The 17,634-nt window shown below is 32.1% G+C and overlaps 1 protein-coding gene across 2 annotated transcripts; it reads left to right on the top strand.

Annotated features, from left to right (window-relative positions):
* Positions 1 to 1,098: 1,098 nt before the first annotated feature.
* Positions 1,099 to 17,308, top strand: LOC145303797 (uncharacterized). Of its 2 annotated transcripts, none has more exons than XM_080145417.1 (18): positions 1,099 to 1,146; positions 6,271 to 6,307; positions 6,533 to 6,626; positions 7,084 to 7,128; positions 7,692 to 7,764; positions 8,503 to 8,542; positions 12,595 to 12,713; positions 13,275 to 13,297; positions 13,631 to 13,702; positions 14,067 to 14,133; positions 14,309 to 14,400; positions 14,714 to 14,908; positions 14,993 to 15,091; positions 15,326 to 15,394; positions 15,835 to 15,937; positions 16,192 to 16,288; positions 16,674 to 16,772; positions 17,107 to 17,308. In XM_080145417.1, exons 1-18 carry the CDS (start codon positions 1,116 to 1,118, stop codon positions 17,303 to 17,305), a joined length of 1,554 nt encoding a protein of 517 aa, XP_080001543.1. In that variant the 5' UTR covers positions 1,099 to 1,115; the 3' UTR covers positions 17,306 to 17,308. The 2 variants fall into 2 exon arrangements, with proteins under 2 accessions (XP_080001543.1, XP_080001542.1); XM_080145416.1 differs by having other exon boundaries at positions 14,714 to 14,914.
* The last annotated feature ends 326 nt before the right edge of the window (positions 17,309 to 17,634 follow it).

Raw genomic sequence — 17,634 nt, 5'->3', positions numbered from 1 at the left:
GTTTTTGCGGTTTTTGCATAAATAACAAATGATGTGTCTTGAAAAGTTCTACAAAAATGAAGAAATAGTCTATGGCCCTAAAACGACTCCTTTCCCCCAAAAATGTGCAAAAACCATCATTTTTCAAAAACATGCACAGGGTGTCCCAAAAGTGTAAAAAATTGTAAAATAGGCAAATATTATTGTTATTAGTCAAAATCTGTATCTATATGACAGTTTTAAGTAACTTAAAAATAGAAAAAAAATTTTAAAAAAAACAACAAAATTTTTTCTCTTTTTTTTGAAAATACAGGGTGTCCAAAAAATATGAAAATATTGATCTGGTCAGAAAACACTATGGCCAAACATACTAAGACACATATTAGAGTAATTTGAAAAAGATAGCCAATTTGGACCAAGTTTTAGCTCTACAGACGCAAAAATCACATTTACAGGGTGTCCCAAAGTGAAATTTGACAACCTTATAGTCCTGGGTGGTCCGAACCGTTATATACCACATATGCACACAGATAAAACACAGGATTTAAGCCAAAAAAAATGATTTTTTTCGGACAGGTATTTTGGGTATTACGCTAGATATCCAAAATACACTTTTTGTTGGACACCCTATAAAATTAGAGTTTTGGCCAAAATAGCATTATGTGCGCTTTTTACATGAATAAACGATCATTTTGGTGTATAAAATGTATAGATTGGATGTAAGATTAATGAAAAAATTAATTTTTAAAATTGTGAAAAAATGGGTGTTTTTTACATTTTTGTTACCTACCTTCATAGATAGCTAGATATCTAGACATCCAGGGACTCTGAAACTTTTTTTTGGCCATCCAGCATCCTTGAATGACCCAACGGACCAAAATATAGAGTATTAACAAAATCGGAGAGGTAGTGCAGAAAAGTGGTACATTTGGCAAATAATGCACCATTAATATTCTGCTTATTCAGTTCTGGCCCTTCTACAAGTGTTAGGTAATGTTTATTTGTCCTTCCATTTTAGAGCTTCGCTTTTTTTAATGTTGTCATCCTTGTTGTGTACAATAATTGTAGTGTAAACATATTAACCACTAACCTAACCATTTATAATTATTTTTATTTTTCAGATAGATAAATGAAATATGTTAAGTTATAAATTAAATTTTCTGCTAGGAAAAACATCATTTCATCTCTATACACTCATCTAAAAATAGACAAAAGACTAAATCTATAAGAGCAAAGCACAGAGATTTTTGTGTTCATAATCCATAAGACAAGGTAGAACGATGTCTGTTTGTCCACCCGTGTAAAGCTTAAGATTCAATAACATGGCTAAAAAATATTAAAAGTTTAGTGTTTTGTTTGTTTATTTATTACTTCAATTGAGGTTAGGTTAGGTAATATTAGGTACTAGGTAACCCTTAAGGGTTTGGATACCTCAGGCCTACCGAAATGATTAGGCACAGTAAAAGACTACCACCTCCCTTCCTATATCATCAAAAATAAGGAAGGGGGGTTCATTGCTCGATAGGCTCTAAGGGAAAACTCGTAATTTATTTCTAAAGTTCTAAGTAAAGTCTAATATCTCTTAATATCTCACCTCGTTAATCTCTAATGGGACACTTCAAAATACCATTAATTTTAAAGCGTAGCTACTCTATAAGTATAACTTGCTCAACAAGAATCTTAGCTAGCCTATAATTCCCAATGCTGCTGGATGCAATACTATTATGATCTTGAAAGTATTTTCTTCAAAGTATTTAGCGAGCACAGAAACCCCACCTTACACAATTTGAAAATTAATTGAAAATATGGGAGAGTTTTTATGCTCCATATGTCTTCATGCCTCCTAACCCCTTGCAGGGCCTATTCTTGCTGTGCCCTAACCCTTTATCCAATATAACCAAACCTTACATAATCTAAGGTAAAACACATGAACCCCTCTCCCCTTTATTTTCATTTTTTCAAAATATTAGGGGTGGGTTCTATGCTTGCTAGGCCCTTTGAGCGAAAACCCCCATTTGTTTCACTCTGTTTAATATTTTGCTTTTGTGTCGTTTTTTGCGAATATAAACAGATTGCGGATGTGACAATATGAGGTAGTGATAGCACACCTACATATATGTCCGGTCTGATGGTTTCAACTTTTAAATTCAACATATGGTTTCAAATGGTGTTTCCACATATTCACAAATTCATATAGTCAAACTAAATAGCTACATTGCCGCGCCCCTAAGGAAGAGAGGTCAGGAATATCGTATGAAACAATTTTAGGGTCTCTATATAGCCCTTTTTGCAGGAGAATTCAATCGGTTCAGTGGTTAGAGACTAACAAAGCAAATCTTATTCTTTTTGAAAAAGACAAATCAACATACTGGTACTTTATTAAAAGGATGATATGCAAAGTAAAAATCATATCTCAACTTTATGAATTAAGGAATTTATATTCATTGTCTTATATATAATTTACAGTTTAATATTAAGCGACTACGCCCCCTAGAGGCCTCTAGGGGCATTTGAGGTGGATGGGGAGATGTTGACCTACCCGAATTTCTAATTTTGTTTTAAAAGAAGACAATTTTTTCAAGGGGGATAATTTTTTAAATGGCGATTTATCTTGGTAGGGTGGTGGTTCCCTAAACCCAAAATATAAATAAACCTTACTAGGACCTGGGAGAAGCTATATTGTAAAGGAGAACCATATCGGTTCTGCGGTTAGCCAAATCCTTTGGTACAGACACACATACAGGCAGAAATACTGTTACTTTATTATAAGGATTATTTTGCTAGCTAAGCCAACTTTTTAGTAGATATTTAGGGACGCCCCTAAAAGGATTAATTATATTGTCAAAATTGTGACAAAAAGGTTATAGTTTTTTGCTGCTTATATTATAAATGCTTTGCAATTTAAATTAATAAAATTTTAAATGCAAGTTTATAAGTAAAAATAGATATTGTATTTTTATGAAATAGACCTTTAAGATTTCTTACTGCATCGCGAAGCTACTCTATCATTCTTAATGTCCGTTTGTCCATTAATATTGCTACAGAGAAGATTTAAAAAAAAAATATACTTCCTCGATTCATAAACATAAGTTTCCATTAGGGGGGGGGGGGGTATTAAACACCCCCAAAAAAACAAGACATTAGGAAAAACTGCCTTCTCCACCCCTTTTTATATCCTATAAAGATTTTACATCAAAACAACCCTGTACACGCCACGGTTTAAAAGTTTCTGGAAAATATTCCAATTTTTTATAAGCATCAATTCTATAACTTACTTTGACAGTCTTTCTATTTTAGTTATAATGTATTGCTATGCTGCTTTAGAAAATTGTCATTCTTGTTTCTTTTCTGTAGTGAAGCTACTCTATAACTCACTTTGTCTGCCCGTCCGTCAGTCAGTCAGTATGTAACGCTAAGGAGAGAATGTGTTTTTCTTGGCTGCTATTGAATATAGACTGCTGAAATTTTCAGTGAAGATTCTTATAACGTCTGCTTCATAACTCACTTTGTCCGTTTTCTTCTTATTTTTTGTGCTTCGAAACTCATGGATGTTGTCATTCTTGTTTGAAAAAATCAAACAATGAAAACAATTTCCCCTGCCAGCTAAATTTATAATTATACTGTTGTAGAAAAAATATTCAATACTCATACACTCTTAAAAAAACATTCCAACAACAAAAAAGTACAAATGTTTCAAAAGACAAAATATAATTTTTTTATTTTTATAATAAAAATGATGAAACTTTTGCTTTGGGCCAACAAAACTGGTTTTGATTTTATGATTTATAAATAATTGCAGAAATAAAAAAAAATATTAGATATTTTTTACAGTGTAGCTTAGAATAGGGAAACAATATGACACTTTTGAATAAATGTATGCCAATATAACATAGACATCTATCAAATATAGAGATTTAGAAATAAGTGAATTTTTGGTTATTACAATCTTTATAAAATAGCGGGCCGCCCCTAGAGGCCTATACGTTCACTTTTGAAAAGTTGACCCCTGCTCGTTTTTAGTTTAAAAAAAAAATTAAGAAACTAATTTTTGAGGGTGGTCATTTCTTCTAGTGGTGATTTCTCATGATAGGGTACGTGGTTGTGGTAATCTTCCCAAAATATTAATAAAAACATTCCCTAGACCAATGAGAACCTAGATTGTAAAGGAGAACTATATTAGTTCTGCGGTTAGCGAGATCCTTCGGTATAGACAGACAGGCACACACACACACACACACACAAACTGTTAATAACTAATGTCATTACTTCCTCATTAAATAAAATAAAAAATACCATATTTGAATTTCAAAATGCCTCAATCCCTGAATTTCAATAACTTTTTTTTAAATCTTAACCGGAAGTAGAATTGTCTTGAATAGTTTATTGTAATGGTTTTGAAAAAGGCTTCTGTGAGTGTGTCATAAATTTAGATTATTGTCATGAAACATTTATTGTTGGTTTGTCTGTCTGTTAATCAGTTATTCTATTGTATATTGGCACAACCAAAGAAGTAGCAGCAAAAATAATTTGCACCTTTCATTAAAGTGGTTAGCGTTCACAGAACCCCCACTCCCCAATTTTATAACAAATTGAAATCGGCAATGTAGGTTTTGCTTTATGCTATTGCCTAACCCCTCTGGGAAGCCTAAACCTTGAATGGAAACCCTGTACCCAACCTGGCCTGCTATCATACTACGCACCCCCATACCATTAAAAGAATGGGGTTGTATTTTTGTGCTTGCTATGTCCTCAGAGGGAAAGTACCAAATAATTATATCTCTAAAAGGCGCAGCAATAATTTTTCATACCTACGTAGATTATGAATGCAATGATAAATCAATACAATGACAGCAAAACATTTTACAAGGATTTATATTTCTTTATTTAACTTCCTTATATAAAAGTAACATAATGTCTTGTAATGTGTGTGTCTGTCTGTACCGAAAGATCTCACTAACCTCTTAACAAACATGGTTCTCCCTTACAATATAGCCTTTTTTAGGTCCAGGGAAGGTTTCAGGGGCGTCCAAGCTTTTTATTTTGGGGGGGGTAAAAATTTTTTAGGGGGGGGGTAATTCGTGTTTGGGGGGGGTAAAATGGCGCGCGAAGCGCGCCGCAAATTTTTTTTACCCCTCCCAAAATTTTTACCCCGGGGGTAAAATTTGCTTGGAGGGGTAATTACCCCCCCTGAAATCTGTTGGCAGGGGTAAATTTAGTTTACCCCCCCTAAAATTTACCCCCGGGGTAAAATTTTTGGGGGGGGTAATTTAAATTTTATTAAATATATAGTGTTAATTATGCGCGCGAAGCGCGCAAAAATTTTTTTTATTTGAGATTTTTTATTTTGGGGGGGGTATTTACCCCCCAAAATTGTTTGGGGGGGGTAAATACCCCCTCCTAAATGGTTGGGGGTGCCTACGGCACCCCCAGGGTAGGGGTAAATTTTGAATGGGGGGGGTAAAATGAAAAAAATTTTGGGGGTGCCGTAGGCACCCCCAAAATCGCCCCATTACCCCCCCCCCCTTGGACGCCTATGGAAGGTTTATAGCTATTTTGGGGAAAGTAAAACCACCCTCTCAAGAGGAATGACTCCTCCCCAAAAAATATATAAATAGTAGAATTTAAAAACTAAATTAAAAACGGGAGGGGGGAATTAATATTTATAATGCTATACATTTACACATTACCCTTTTGTTAAACATTTGACATTAAAATATTATTCAGATATTGAATTTTGAGTTATAAGGTCACAACACAACAGGAAGTAAAAAACTATTTGACAACAAAAACATGTCAATTTAATGACATTACCGTAGAATATTAAATTTGCCAAAAATATTTACAGCAATTCTACTCTACAATTTGTCTTGTGGTATTGTACGTTAGTCTGTTTGTAAAACATATTAACTATATGTCTTAGTTATTAAATGTTTGTATTTATAAAAGTACATATCTCAAAATCGTCAAGATTCTACAGTATCTACGCAGTTTTTCACGCATAAGAACTCTTATTCTAATACAGAAATTTTAACTAAAATAGTGTTTGCTCAGTGGCATGCGGAAGGGAGTTGGCAACCCCCCCTCCCCACAAAAAAAGGACATTAAAAAGAACTGCCTTATCCCTTATTTTTCGCCAACAAGAATAGGTGAGTTGCTGTGCACATCACTGGTTTTAAATTGCTTTTGCTACTCTGCTATTTATGGACATAATTATTCTTTTTATTAGTGCGTAGCTGCTATTTGAAACCACCTAAAGTACTATGAGATAAAATGATTGTTTTTTTTGGTTAGTTTTGTGTGTCTGTGTTCACTATAACTCAGCATTTAGGTAAGTTATTTTCAATCTTTTTACACGATGATGTCCTTTAAAAAAAAGTCTACACCCCTAGCATCAGGGGCGTCCAAGCTTTTTATTTTGGGGGGGGGGTAAAAATTTTTTAGGGGGGGGTAATTCGTTTTTTGGGGGGGTAAAATGGCGCGCGAAGACAAAAATCCGTATTACTATTTATTATAGGAAGATAAGATTTTATTGAATAGTTTTTTTTAAATTTAGAAATGCTCGAAAATTTGAAGAATCTCTGACGGATGGATTTAACGTGGCTAAATTTATTTATAACAAATTTAATGAAAATGTTTCACAGACGAAAGTAAGTAATAGTTATCTCGCATCGTATTATAAACAGCCCCGATATGCAAAAGGAACAGGCTAAAAACAGGTTTTAATCTTATGATTGTACATTTTTATATTCGTAGGAAACTGGAATACGATGCTGTACATAATTTTTCAGTATGGCTGAGAACCAGTTCTAATTCACCGGATATTAATCGGTTTCGAAGGAATACTGGAAAATTATTTTAATTCTTATCTCGACCCAACACCGCGTCAGAACTAAAGACGTTAAATAATGTATCCTACTGCAATTGGGAGGGTGGTAGTACCCTCCCCCAAAATAGTTATAAACCTTCCCAGGACCTATGAGAAGCTACCCTGTTAAGGAGAACCCATTGGTTCCGCAGTTAACGAGATTCTTCGGTACTTACATACAAAAACACAAACAAACAGACAGTCATCCTGTTACTTTATTATAAAGATTTTTTTTTCAGAATAAAATACCGAAGGTTTTGAATTTTCTGAGGTCTACCTCACAGGTTAGAATTTTACCGTCTGTTTGATTTTAATTTTTACAGTCCTTCAGGGATCAGAAAAAGGGGGAATACTCCCTTTCGTAACATCGCCCCATAAGGGGCGATTCGTCGTATTTTTAGAATGACTTTTTATAGGTTATTTTAGGTTAGGTTAGGTTATATTGGGTTAAGTGATTGCCCATCAGGGTTAGATAATTGGCCCCGCAGTGTTAGAGCCCCCCCCCCCGCAGGGGCTAGAAATAGGAGAAAAGCTACTGTGAAAAATACGAAGAAATGCCCCATAAGGTGCGATGTTACGAAAAGGACTATACCCGAAAAAGGTTTTTCGTTGTTTTACGAAGCGTTGCCACATAAAATCACAAAAAAACTGGTTTTTTTATTGATTTAATTATCGGTTACAGTGGTAGTTTTCACATGTATATTTATCTGTCTGTATAAAATTTGCTTTCTTAGTCATTTTTCAAAGAATCTGAAAATTACTTCCAAATTTTCTATGGGATTTTATGAAAGGCCAGTAATTTTTTTTACGTTTTCACAAAAACTAATCTTGTGATGTTGCAATTTAGAATATTTTACATCCGAATTCTGCAGAAGTGCCAAGTTATAAACCTATAAAACAGGAATACAACGAGTCTCCAGGTAAGATAGATAGATAGATAGATAGATAGATAGATAGATAGATAGATAGATAGATAGATAGATAGATAGATAGATAGATAGATTATAGATAGATAGATAGATAGATAGATAGATAGATAGATAGATAGATAGATAGATAGATAGATAGATAGATAGATAGATAGATAGATAGATAGATAGATAGATAGATAGATAGATAGATAGATAGATAGATAGATAGATAGATAGATAGATAGATAGATAGATAGATAGATAGATAGATAGATAGATAAGTAGATATATAGATTAATTAATAGGTGGATAAGGTGTAATGGTAAAAAAAATAACATTTGTTAAAAACGATAGCTTCTTATCCAAGCGTTGAGTTCTATTGGAGTTTTTGATTGCCTAGTATTATAAGTTCACAAAAAAAAACATAATATACCTTTAAAAGTAGGGAGAGAAGAAACATTGGATATCTTATTCGTTGACTTAAAAGCTTTAACAGTAACAGTAACAGTATATAATCATCCATTGTCTTATCCTTTTAGATCCTTAAAAATGAATTCTACGTAGGGGGAGAAAGTCACTCAAAAATCAGCCACGTGACGTCATAAAAATGAGGGAGATGAGAGGAGAAGTGGGGTAGAAAACCCCTAAATAAGAGATGGATAATCCCTCATTTTTATGACGTCACGTGGCCAATTTTTGAGTGACTTTCTCCCCGTACAATTCTACAATACTTTAATTTATTTTTAGGATTGCCAAGTATACGGGGAATTATCAATGTCATTCCAAGGAAGAAAATACATGTAAAATAAAATCATATGATTCAATTGACCAAAAAGTTAAACATATCTAATATCTCGTATATCCAGAGAGAGAGCGGACAATGGGCTGTTTAATACACTAGTCCCCAAAGTTTTATAATAACGTTTTCTTATTCGTTCGCTTAACAACTTTGGGTACAATTTTGATTGGTTGGTTAATTAAGTTGAATGTTGGAATGTTTCAACGGATAATTTTGATCTACAGAAGGGTTATTTTTGTGCATCATCATGGGGGATGAACATTTATTTATCGGCAATTGTCTTATCCCTTTAGATCCCTGGTGAATATCCAAATATTTCCGTTGTTCTCCTCCGTTTAAAAAAAACTTTTTTAAATATTTTATTTGTCTTGAAATAATCAGGCCCTCAGAATTAATGAATAACAGTATTTTAAAGTTTTTAAAATTCTGCAGAAACATATCCTAAAATTAATCAAATATTAAAATAAGGGATCTACTGCAGTTTACGGTAAAATATTGCTGGTAACGAATATTGCCAAAAAACTATGAATTTTAAAGGCTGCTAGCTGCCAAACGGCTTAACGTACAGATCATGCCCGCACACTGTTTTAAGCAGCATAAGAAGGCCTACAAATAATCTGGAATAGCCATAGATTAATAATGCATAATTATCTCGCAGTGCAGAGAAATGCGCGAAAAAGGCCTATTTTACGCGTTTTTTCTTCAGTGAAGCTTTCCCTGTGCATCATTGGATCTTGGCTATTCCAGATTTTTTTGTAGGCCTTCTTATTCCACTTAAAATGGTGTGCGGGTATGATCTGTACGTTCAGCCATTTGGCTTCTAGCAGCCGTTAAAATTCATAGATTTTTGCCAATATTTGTTACCAGCAATATTTTACCGTAAACTGCAATAGATCCCTTATTTTAATATTTGATTAATTTTAGGATATGTTTCTGCAGAATTTTAAAAACTTTAAAATACTGTTATTCATTAATTCTGAGGGCCTGATTATTTCAAGACAAATAAAATATTTTAAAAAGTTTTTTTTAAACGGAGGAGAACAACGGAAATATTTGGATAAATCCAAAATAAGAATACTCAATATGAACCTACTTATATTCTAAGCCTTATTTCAGATATGCTTTGTTTTTAACATTATAACTAATGTTCTTAGGAATCAATATTCAAAGATCATTTATAATTTGTTTTTAAAAAGTCAAATCTCATAATTTTTAAAAATGGACATACGGACTTTCTGGTAACGATTAAAGCGTTGCTACGCTCTTAAAATCGTACTTTTTGAATATTTAAAATCTATTGCTAAATCATTTGTTTATAAAATAGATTTAATTGTTTTTCCATAATAAAATCAAGTAGTGAAGAATTTGAGTAAATTTATGGTGATTTACCTTAAATTGTCTAGTGAGCACAAAACAATCTATTTTATTTATAAAAAGGGCTACAGGAATAAGTTTTCCAGTATGGCTTCGAAACAGATTAATTTCCGGTGGATAAGAACCGGTTCTCAGCCAAACTGAAAAGTCATATATCGTATTGTATAATATCCAGTTTTCGGCATCTCGGGCTAAGAAAACTGGTTTTAAGCTTATAATTGTATATTTTATAATCGTGGAAAGCTGTTTATAATACGATGCAAGAAATAACTATGACCTGCATTACCTGCTATAATGAAAGGTATTTCCTTTATTTTTACATATTACTAGCGGTTACGCCCCTAGAGGCCTTTAAGTGTACTTGAAAGAAGGGAGTAGGAAGGGGAGGCGTATTGAAGTTGGCCCTCCACTTTCAATAGAAAAAACGGGGTAGCGGTCATATTTTTTTCAGACGTCTTTCTCAGGACTTATAATAAGCTTCACTGTAAAAGAAACCATATCATTTTAATGGGCGAATAAGTCAATAAAAATCCCCTGAGATGCCACCATATATAACTCCAATTAAGCATGTCAAAACACTTTTAGAAGTGCCGAATAAGTAAATAAAAATCCACTAAAATGCCTCACTGTTAAACTCAATTATGCATTTCAAGACACTTTTAGAAGTGCCGAATAAGTAAACTAAAATCCACTGAGATGCCACTCTGTTGAACTCCAATTAAGCATTTCAAAACACTTTTAGAAGTGCCGAATAAGTAAACTAAAATCCACTGAGATGCCACTTTGTTGAACTCCAATTAAGCATGTCAAAACACTTTTAGAAGTGCCGAATAAGAAAATTAGAATCCACTGAGACGCAACTCTGTAGAACTCTAATTAAGCATGTCAAAACACTTTTAGATGTGCCGAATAAGTAAATTAAAATCCACTGAGACGCCACTCTGTTGAACTCCAATTAAGCATGTCAAAACGGAAACCAGGAATATGTAAATTTTAATTATCCTAATGTTGGGAATTTGCAGGACCGTAGGGATAGGTAGAATTAGGATTTTTTTCTTATTAGAAGGTCTATATTTAGTACAGGTTTTGTTTTAAATTGACCTATTTTGAGACCTTTTGATGACGCATGAAGGCGGTTCTCCTTCAAAGTGAGCTTTTTTTCAAAATAAAATTAAAATTAAGGTATGGTAGATTTTTTTCTGTCCATAACTAATGCGAGGGCCCCAACCCTGCGGGCCTATCCTGTAACCAATAAAACATGACCAAACCTGACCATATGTAAAATACAAATAAACGAAAAACTACCCTTGCAACCCCCTTATTTTCAATATATTGCTCTACTAGGCACATTGAGGGAAAACACCGAAACGGTTTTAAAAAGGCAATATTACCATGTTCTTTATTCATGTAATATCATATTCAATTAAGTTTTAAATAATTTTGATTATGAATTTTAATGATTTGATGATGCGGTTATAATGTTGCTATTTCAATAAGCATAAAAGCATATAATTAGCATAAAAATAGACAGATTCAAATATACTAATAGATAAAAAATAATAATTCAAAAAATATTTATAGTTGTTTAATGAAAACTGACATGAAACTTAATAATGACAAAGAATCTTCATATATCATTGGAAGTTTTTCAATAGAGGTCACAACAGAGCTTTTTTTAATCACAATATCTTATACAATAGGGTGGGTCGATTTTGGAATTTCACATTAGTAGACATTGGCCAATATAAAACCCTGGGAAACTTAAAAGAGGTTTTTTAATCCAAAAACAACGGCGCGCAGTGGATATAAAATGTGCCCGCCCCCTTATAAAATCAAAAATTGAAATTCCTTCAACACAGGCATGTTTCATATCAAAGTGACCGCATTAAAATGCTGATTACAGATCTGAAAACCGTTTTGAAAAATATTGATTCAGTCTGAAATTATTTTCAAATAAACTACCAAAATAAACAATTTTAACTAAATCAGCTGTTTTTAGGTACTTAATGGGATCTTATTCGAACTAGGAGCAATATTTTTCAAAACAGTTTTCAGATTTGTAATCAGCATTTCAATGCGGTCATTTTGATATGCATCATGCCTGTGTTTAAAAGAATTTCAATTTTTGGTTTTATAAGGGGTTTTATATTGGCCCAGAGTAACCCCTGCCAATGTCTACTAATGTGAAAATCCATAAAAGATTGCAAATCGACCCACCCTATTATACAATGATCCTATTCACTTGACTTTTGGAAAATGGATATTACTATCAGGTATAATGTGAGAAGCAAAGCTTCCATGTTAATGTTCGTTTCTTTGTCTGGTCGGATAGATTTTTAAAGCTTCTGTTTTATGGATGTTGCCATCCTTGTTTATTAAATACTGACATTAAATGCATGGAGGGAGAGGTCACTGGGCTGTTTAATACACTAGTCCCCAAAGTTTTATATCAATGTTTACTTAATTGTTACCTTAACAACTTTGGGGACCTTTATCATATTTTGATTTGTTGGTTAATTAAGTTGAGTGTCCAAACGTTTCAACCACTAATCTTAATTTACAGAGGGGTTAATTTCGTGTATCATTATTGGGGATGTACGTCAATTTATCAGACATTGCCTTATCCCTTTAGATCCATGCTCTAAATAATATGTATTGCTGCACAGTGCTGTAAAAACTGGAGTAAACAACCTGCTAACAAAAATCAAACCCTCCGACTCTGCTGAAATTCCGCCAGCTACACAAAGCTCTTTCTTGGCCTCTGGTGAAGATAACACGTATAAAGGTATGATCATGATTTTTTCATATGAATAGAAACAATATTTGCTCTAATTTTTACATGAAAACACATTAAAAATGATCCTTATTGAGATAAAATAATTTATTTTCTGCATCGTCATGCACAATACTAAGTTAAAATCAAATACAAGCCTGCCGAATTGTGGATATCAAGGCCTTCCTTGAAGTTTTGAAGGCCTGTCTTCCAAAATTTTCACATGTCAATATTTATGGCAAAAATTTGTACACGCCACTAAATTCATATTATGAGCTTTTGTGATTAAATGAAATTAAGTTAGTTTTTCTCAAGGTTTGGCAGTCGCGCGTCAGCCGCCTGTAACCCTCATGGAAATCAACCTTTTTTTTATTTTAAAAATCAGCTGGAAGTATAAATCTACCAAAACATGGCAATTATTCTTTTCAAACAATATTTCAAAGCTCTTAAACGGATATAAAATTGGGCTTAGTCGCGGTTGACACGCACCTGCCGAGCCCTACTTTTTTAATATATTTATTTAAGAGTCTTAACTATTTATTTCAAAATTTATTTTCATTTTTTTATTTATAGGATGGATTCTGTTTGATATGACAGTAAGTAAAAAATTGTTCATATTAAAAAAAATTTATTTAAATCTTTTTTTCTTGTAGAAATATAAATTTTTACTTTCCTTTCAATAATATATTTGGAACATGAAAATAAACGAAAAAGCGGGTTTCTTCATATTTCCACAGTAGCTTTTCTCCTATTTCTAGTAAATGCGGGGAGCTATAACCCTAAGTGGCCTATTTCCTAACCCTGAGGGGCAATCATTAACATTTACCAAACCTAACCTAAAATAACCTAAACATCAAAAGCTAGTGTAAAAATACGACGAATCCCGCTACTTCGTTTCCTTTCCATGATCCATATAATGTGTTACTTAGGATTCTGAAAAGCAAGTTTTAAACACACCAAATAAATTTATGCCACCAAAAGAGAGAACTCCAATCACTATGGTGAGATCAATAATTTATTACCTATATTTGCGACAACTCTTATTGAACACAAACTGTCAATTTTAAACATTTTCAAAACGGATTGCTTTATTTCATCAAGATCAATGACAGGAAAGAAACATATATAGTTTTCCAATTTTTTTATATTTAAAACAAGTAGTTTTAATTAAAGTTTTTATTTGAGCATATAACTAAGAAGCTGTGGTTTACCAATTGTAATATGTGGTTATTATGAGGATGTAAAGTTGTTTTTGGTTAAAATCAAATGGTAGTATGAAATCAAGGAATTAGACTAAAAGAAATCTTTAAATAATATTTGAAACTCCTTCCTTGATAAAACAGATATTTCTATTTATAATTTTAGGCCATCCCCAAAAGCAAAGTGTTTGATCAGTTGGATCTTATGGGCAACAATGTTATTCAAGTTCAAGGTATCTTTTTACATATTATTCAACAATTTTTCAAAGTGTCATTTTTCCAAAAAAAAACTTTCTAGCAGGTTCATTAATAATGAAAAGATAATTTCTTGTGAAAATTTTGGAAGAAAATTCATTAAAACTGGTTTAAAATGAATTATAGTGATCATTTTCATTATTTCTTTTGCAGAGCCAGTAGAGAAACCTGTGTACTACTACCTTCCCCAACCCATACCATCCATACAAACTATACCTGTCACCTCTGTTAGATCACCTATAGAGGTCAGACACAAAATATAAAATTACTTCAAAAACAAAAGAGTTGCTTCACTGGTTGTATTTCTTACAGCTTAAAATACTTTACTAGTGTAATTTATACTTTAAATTCATTCTTTAAACTGGTTACTTTTTTAACTATGGAAGTCTTTTGATTATCTAAAAAATGTTACCTGGGCAAAAAGTAAAATCTATGCAACAGTGTTAGTTAATCTCCATTTTTTGTATTGATATTAGTTTTAGATAATCTCATGGAAATATTCTCACAATTTATTGATATACTTCAATTAGATTAATATTTATTAATGCTTTCTTTAAGGTTCCAACTATTCAAACCCCACCTCCAACTACAACACAAGTAGAAACATTTCCAGCTGTTGTTGTGGACACTCTCCCGCCAAAACATTCAAAATCTCCATTTGAACAGCTGATCAAGAATATAAGACGACCTTTGAGAGAGGATAATAATAGCATTGAGAAGTTTTTCTCTACAAAAGAAATTAGCAGCAAACAAGTAAAGGTTAATTCATTATCAAATATTTTTTTATAGATTTTTTTATATTGTTTTGGTAATTTTATTTATATTTTTTTAAAATAGGCTAACAGTAAGAATAGCAAGAGCAGTGAAGGTGTTTTAAACCTGGGAGATAGTTCTGACAGCAGATTTGGGACAGCTTGGACAATTCTGGATGAACAGGCATATTTTAGTTTACTTGATTTGTTTCTCAAGACTATTTATAAAATTTTGTAACTTTTTCTTGCGCTTAAAATAAATTTTTTTAAAGAATTGTTCCAATTCCAACTTTCAGAAAGTATTTTTTTTAAGTCTTAAATTAAATTATCTTATTCTCTAGATCAACAGCTCTGGGTATTTTTATTGAATTTTCATCTATTGGTTCTGATTTCATGTAAATTGGAATTATGTTTCTAGTGGCTAGCTGATAACCCCGATGCCAGGATACAAAAACCATTCATCAAATCTACAACCCCAATACCTGAGGTACTAGTTATTAATAAAAATGACAACATCCATAACAAAATCACTGGTTAACAAAAGTTTACCTATAATAAAAAGGATATGAAAATAAGGAAAAGGGAAAAAAATGGAAAAACCTTTTCAAAAATAATTAAATGTCCTTAGTTGCATGACCGATGGACTGATAGTCAAAGTAGATTGTATAATAGATGCTCTTTGTGAAGGGTTATAAAAGATAACAAAGTTTATTGATTAAATTAGATCATAATTGATGGGGTGGGTGGTATTGGGATTTGTTGATAAAGCTTTTATCTATCTTAAAACTATTCAAAAATAAAGGATAAAAAACATATTTATAACCTCTTAGGGAGATATAAACCTATGGGGTATTTACCATGGACATGAAATACAAGTTTGGGTTCACATGCCATATAAGGGAAACTAAAAATTTATTTTGTGTTCAGCAACTTGAGAATTTTGATGAGCCAGTTTCTGAGGCAAGAATTAAGAAATCTGTGCAACACAACTTTGTACCATCTAAAAATGAGTATATACCATTACAGAAAGGTACATTCTACATAAATTCTGTAAGTTCATATTTTTTGTTTATTAAGATTTAAATCAACATAATTCAACTCCCAATTAATCAATCAATGATTTTTGTAAAATCAGAAAATATAGGATATATATCTGAATTCTTCTATTCCCTCAAAATTCTTCCTATTTCTAAAAAATTTTTCTTAATTTCCACAAATTCCTATGAATTTGCTCTCAAGCAATAAAATTTTTAAAAGCAGAAAATGTAGAATGATTATTTGAAGATGGAATAGAGTCTAGAAATGATTATATTCCTCTGCAAGATGACCTAACTGCTCAAGAAATTGTCAATACTCCAAAAATTATTACTCCACATCAGAGGTATGCTTGACTTAGGGATCTCAAGGAATAATGGATGATTAATTGATACACATACCAATGGTTATTAACAAAATATCCCTTGTGTTTATTAGATTATTGGTGAAAAAGACACTTCTAGTTTGTATTGCAACCCAATTTGATTTGATAAAAGTTGCCCACAAAGCATTCACAAAACTAGCCCTCCATGCATTCCTACTTTTATAGTTTCTGTTTTAAATTTAATTCAAACAATTCATTTTTCACAAACCTTTTCTCTATAGGGAGGTTACTCTTCTAAAATCTGTATAAGCTTCCTTCGAAAAAAATAAATAATAGAACAGTAGATCAATCTACAAGATCTTATTTTACGCACCGGTTATACAAAAGTTATTAGATTTTAATTTAGATTGTTGAATGGAATTGTGTTTCAAGAAGATCTGAAATCCTTGCAACAGAATCACAGAATCACAATTATTCCCACCAGATACAATGAAATCCCAGATAGGTAAATGTTTCATGTTTCATGTTATTTCATTTTTTAAAGCTTGATTTTTTCAGATGTTGATGCTTTATTATTTTTATGATTCCCAATACCAATGGACATCTATTCTTTAACTTATTTTGTCTGTCTCACTTTTACATGCACTATGAACTTAAACTTCTATAACAAAAATTACCTTCTACTTTATATTTTAGTTTTTATGTCTGTTTGTATGCTATTGATTTTTGAGATAGTGATGTTGTTATTTTTGCCATAGAATATCAAAATTGACTTTTTTATTATTATATTAAAGAAGCTAAAAATAATTTTAAACTGTGTATATGACTAATATCTTTAGAAATAATGAGTCTGCTGAAAACACATTTGAGATCAAGTCTGCTGAGAATGAAATAGTTGATGATAATTTTGATGAGTTTGTCCCAAGTTCAAGTGAGATGGAGGGATTTAGAATTGTAAAGAGCACTGGTAAACAAAAAGAAACGGTTGATCAGGAATGTTTTGTTTGTTTGATTGATTTTAGTATTCAAGAAATGTAAGGATTCAAGGAGGTCCAATGGGGAGGTTATAACCCTTCAACTACCACCCCCACTCTAATGAATTGAACTTTCAATGCTAGATTTTTTGAAAGAATGTCCCAAATCATATAAAAATCTATAATGTGTTCAATACACTTTATTTTGGAGTTGAGTTTTTACAAATTTACCCCCTACCAACCTATAAATTTGTAAACAATGACTTTTAAAAAGCTTAGAAGTCTTTAGAGGTATACAGAACCACATAAAAAAAGTTAAATACAATTTTAGTTTGAATTATATGCTTAACTTGTTTAAGTTTAAATTATTTTTTTCACTTAATTGTAAGATAA

Source organism: Acartia tonsa, chromosome 13, assembly GCF_053477335.1.
Source record: "Acartia tonsa isolate MP-2025a chromosome 13, ASM5347733v1, whole genome shotgun sequence".
Classification (NCBI taxonomy): domain Eukaryota; kingdom Metazoa; phylum Arthropoda; class Copepoda; order Calanoida; family Acartiidae; genus Acartia; species Acartia tonsa.
This window is presented reverse-complemented; position numbering and strand designations above follow the sequence as displayed.

Coding starts and splice junctions, on each gene's coding strand:
- LOC145303797 (XM_080145416.1), top strand. CDS start 1,116: ATGTTAAGTTATAAATTAAATTTTCTGCTAG. Junction 14,401..14,713: donor CTGTTAGATCACCTATAGAG/GTCAGACACAAA, acceptor GCTTTCTTTAAG/GTTCCAACTATTCAAACCCC. Junction 14,915..14,992: donor TTAGCAGCAAACAAGTAAAG/GTTAATTCATTA, acceptor TTTTTAAAATAG/GCTAACAGTAAGAATAGCAA.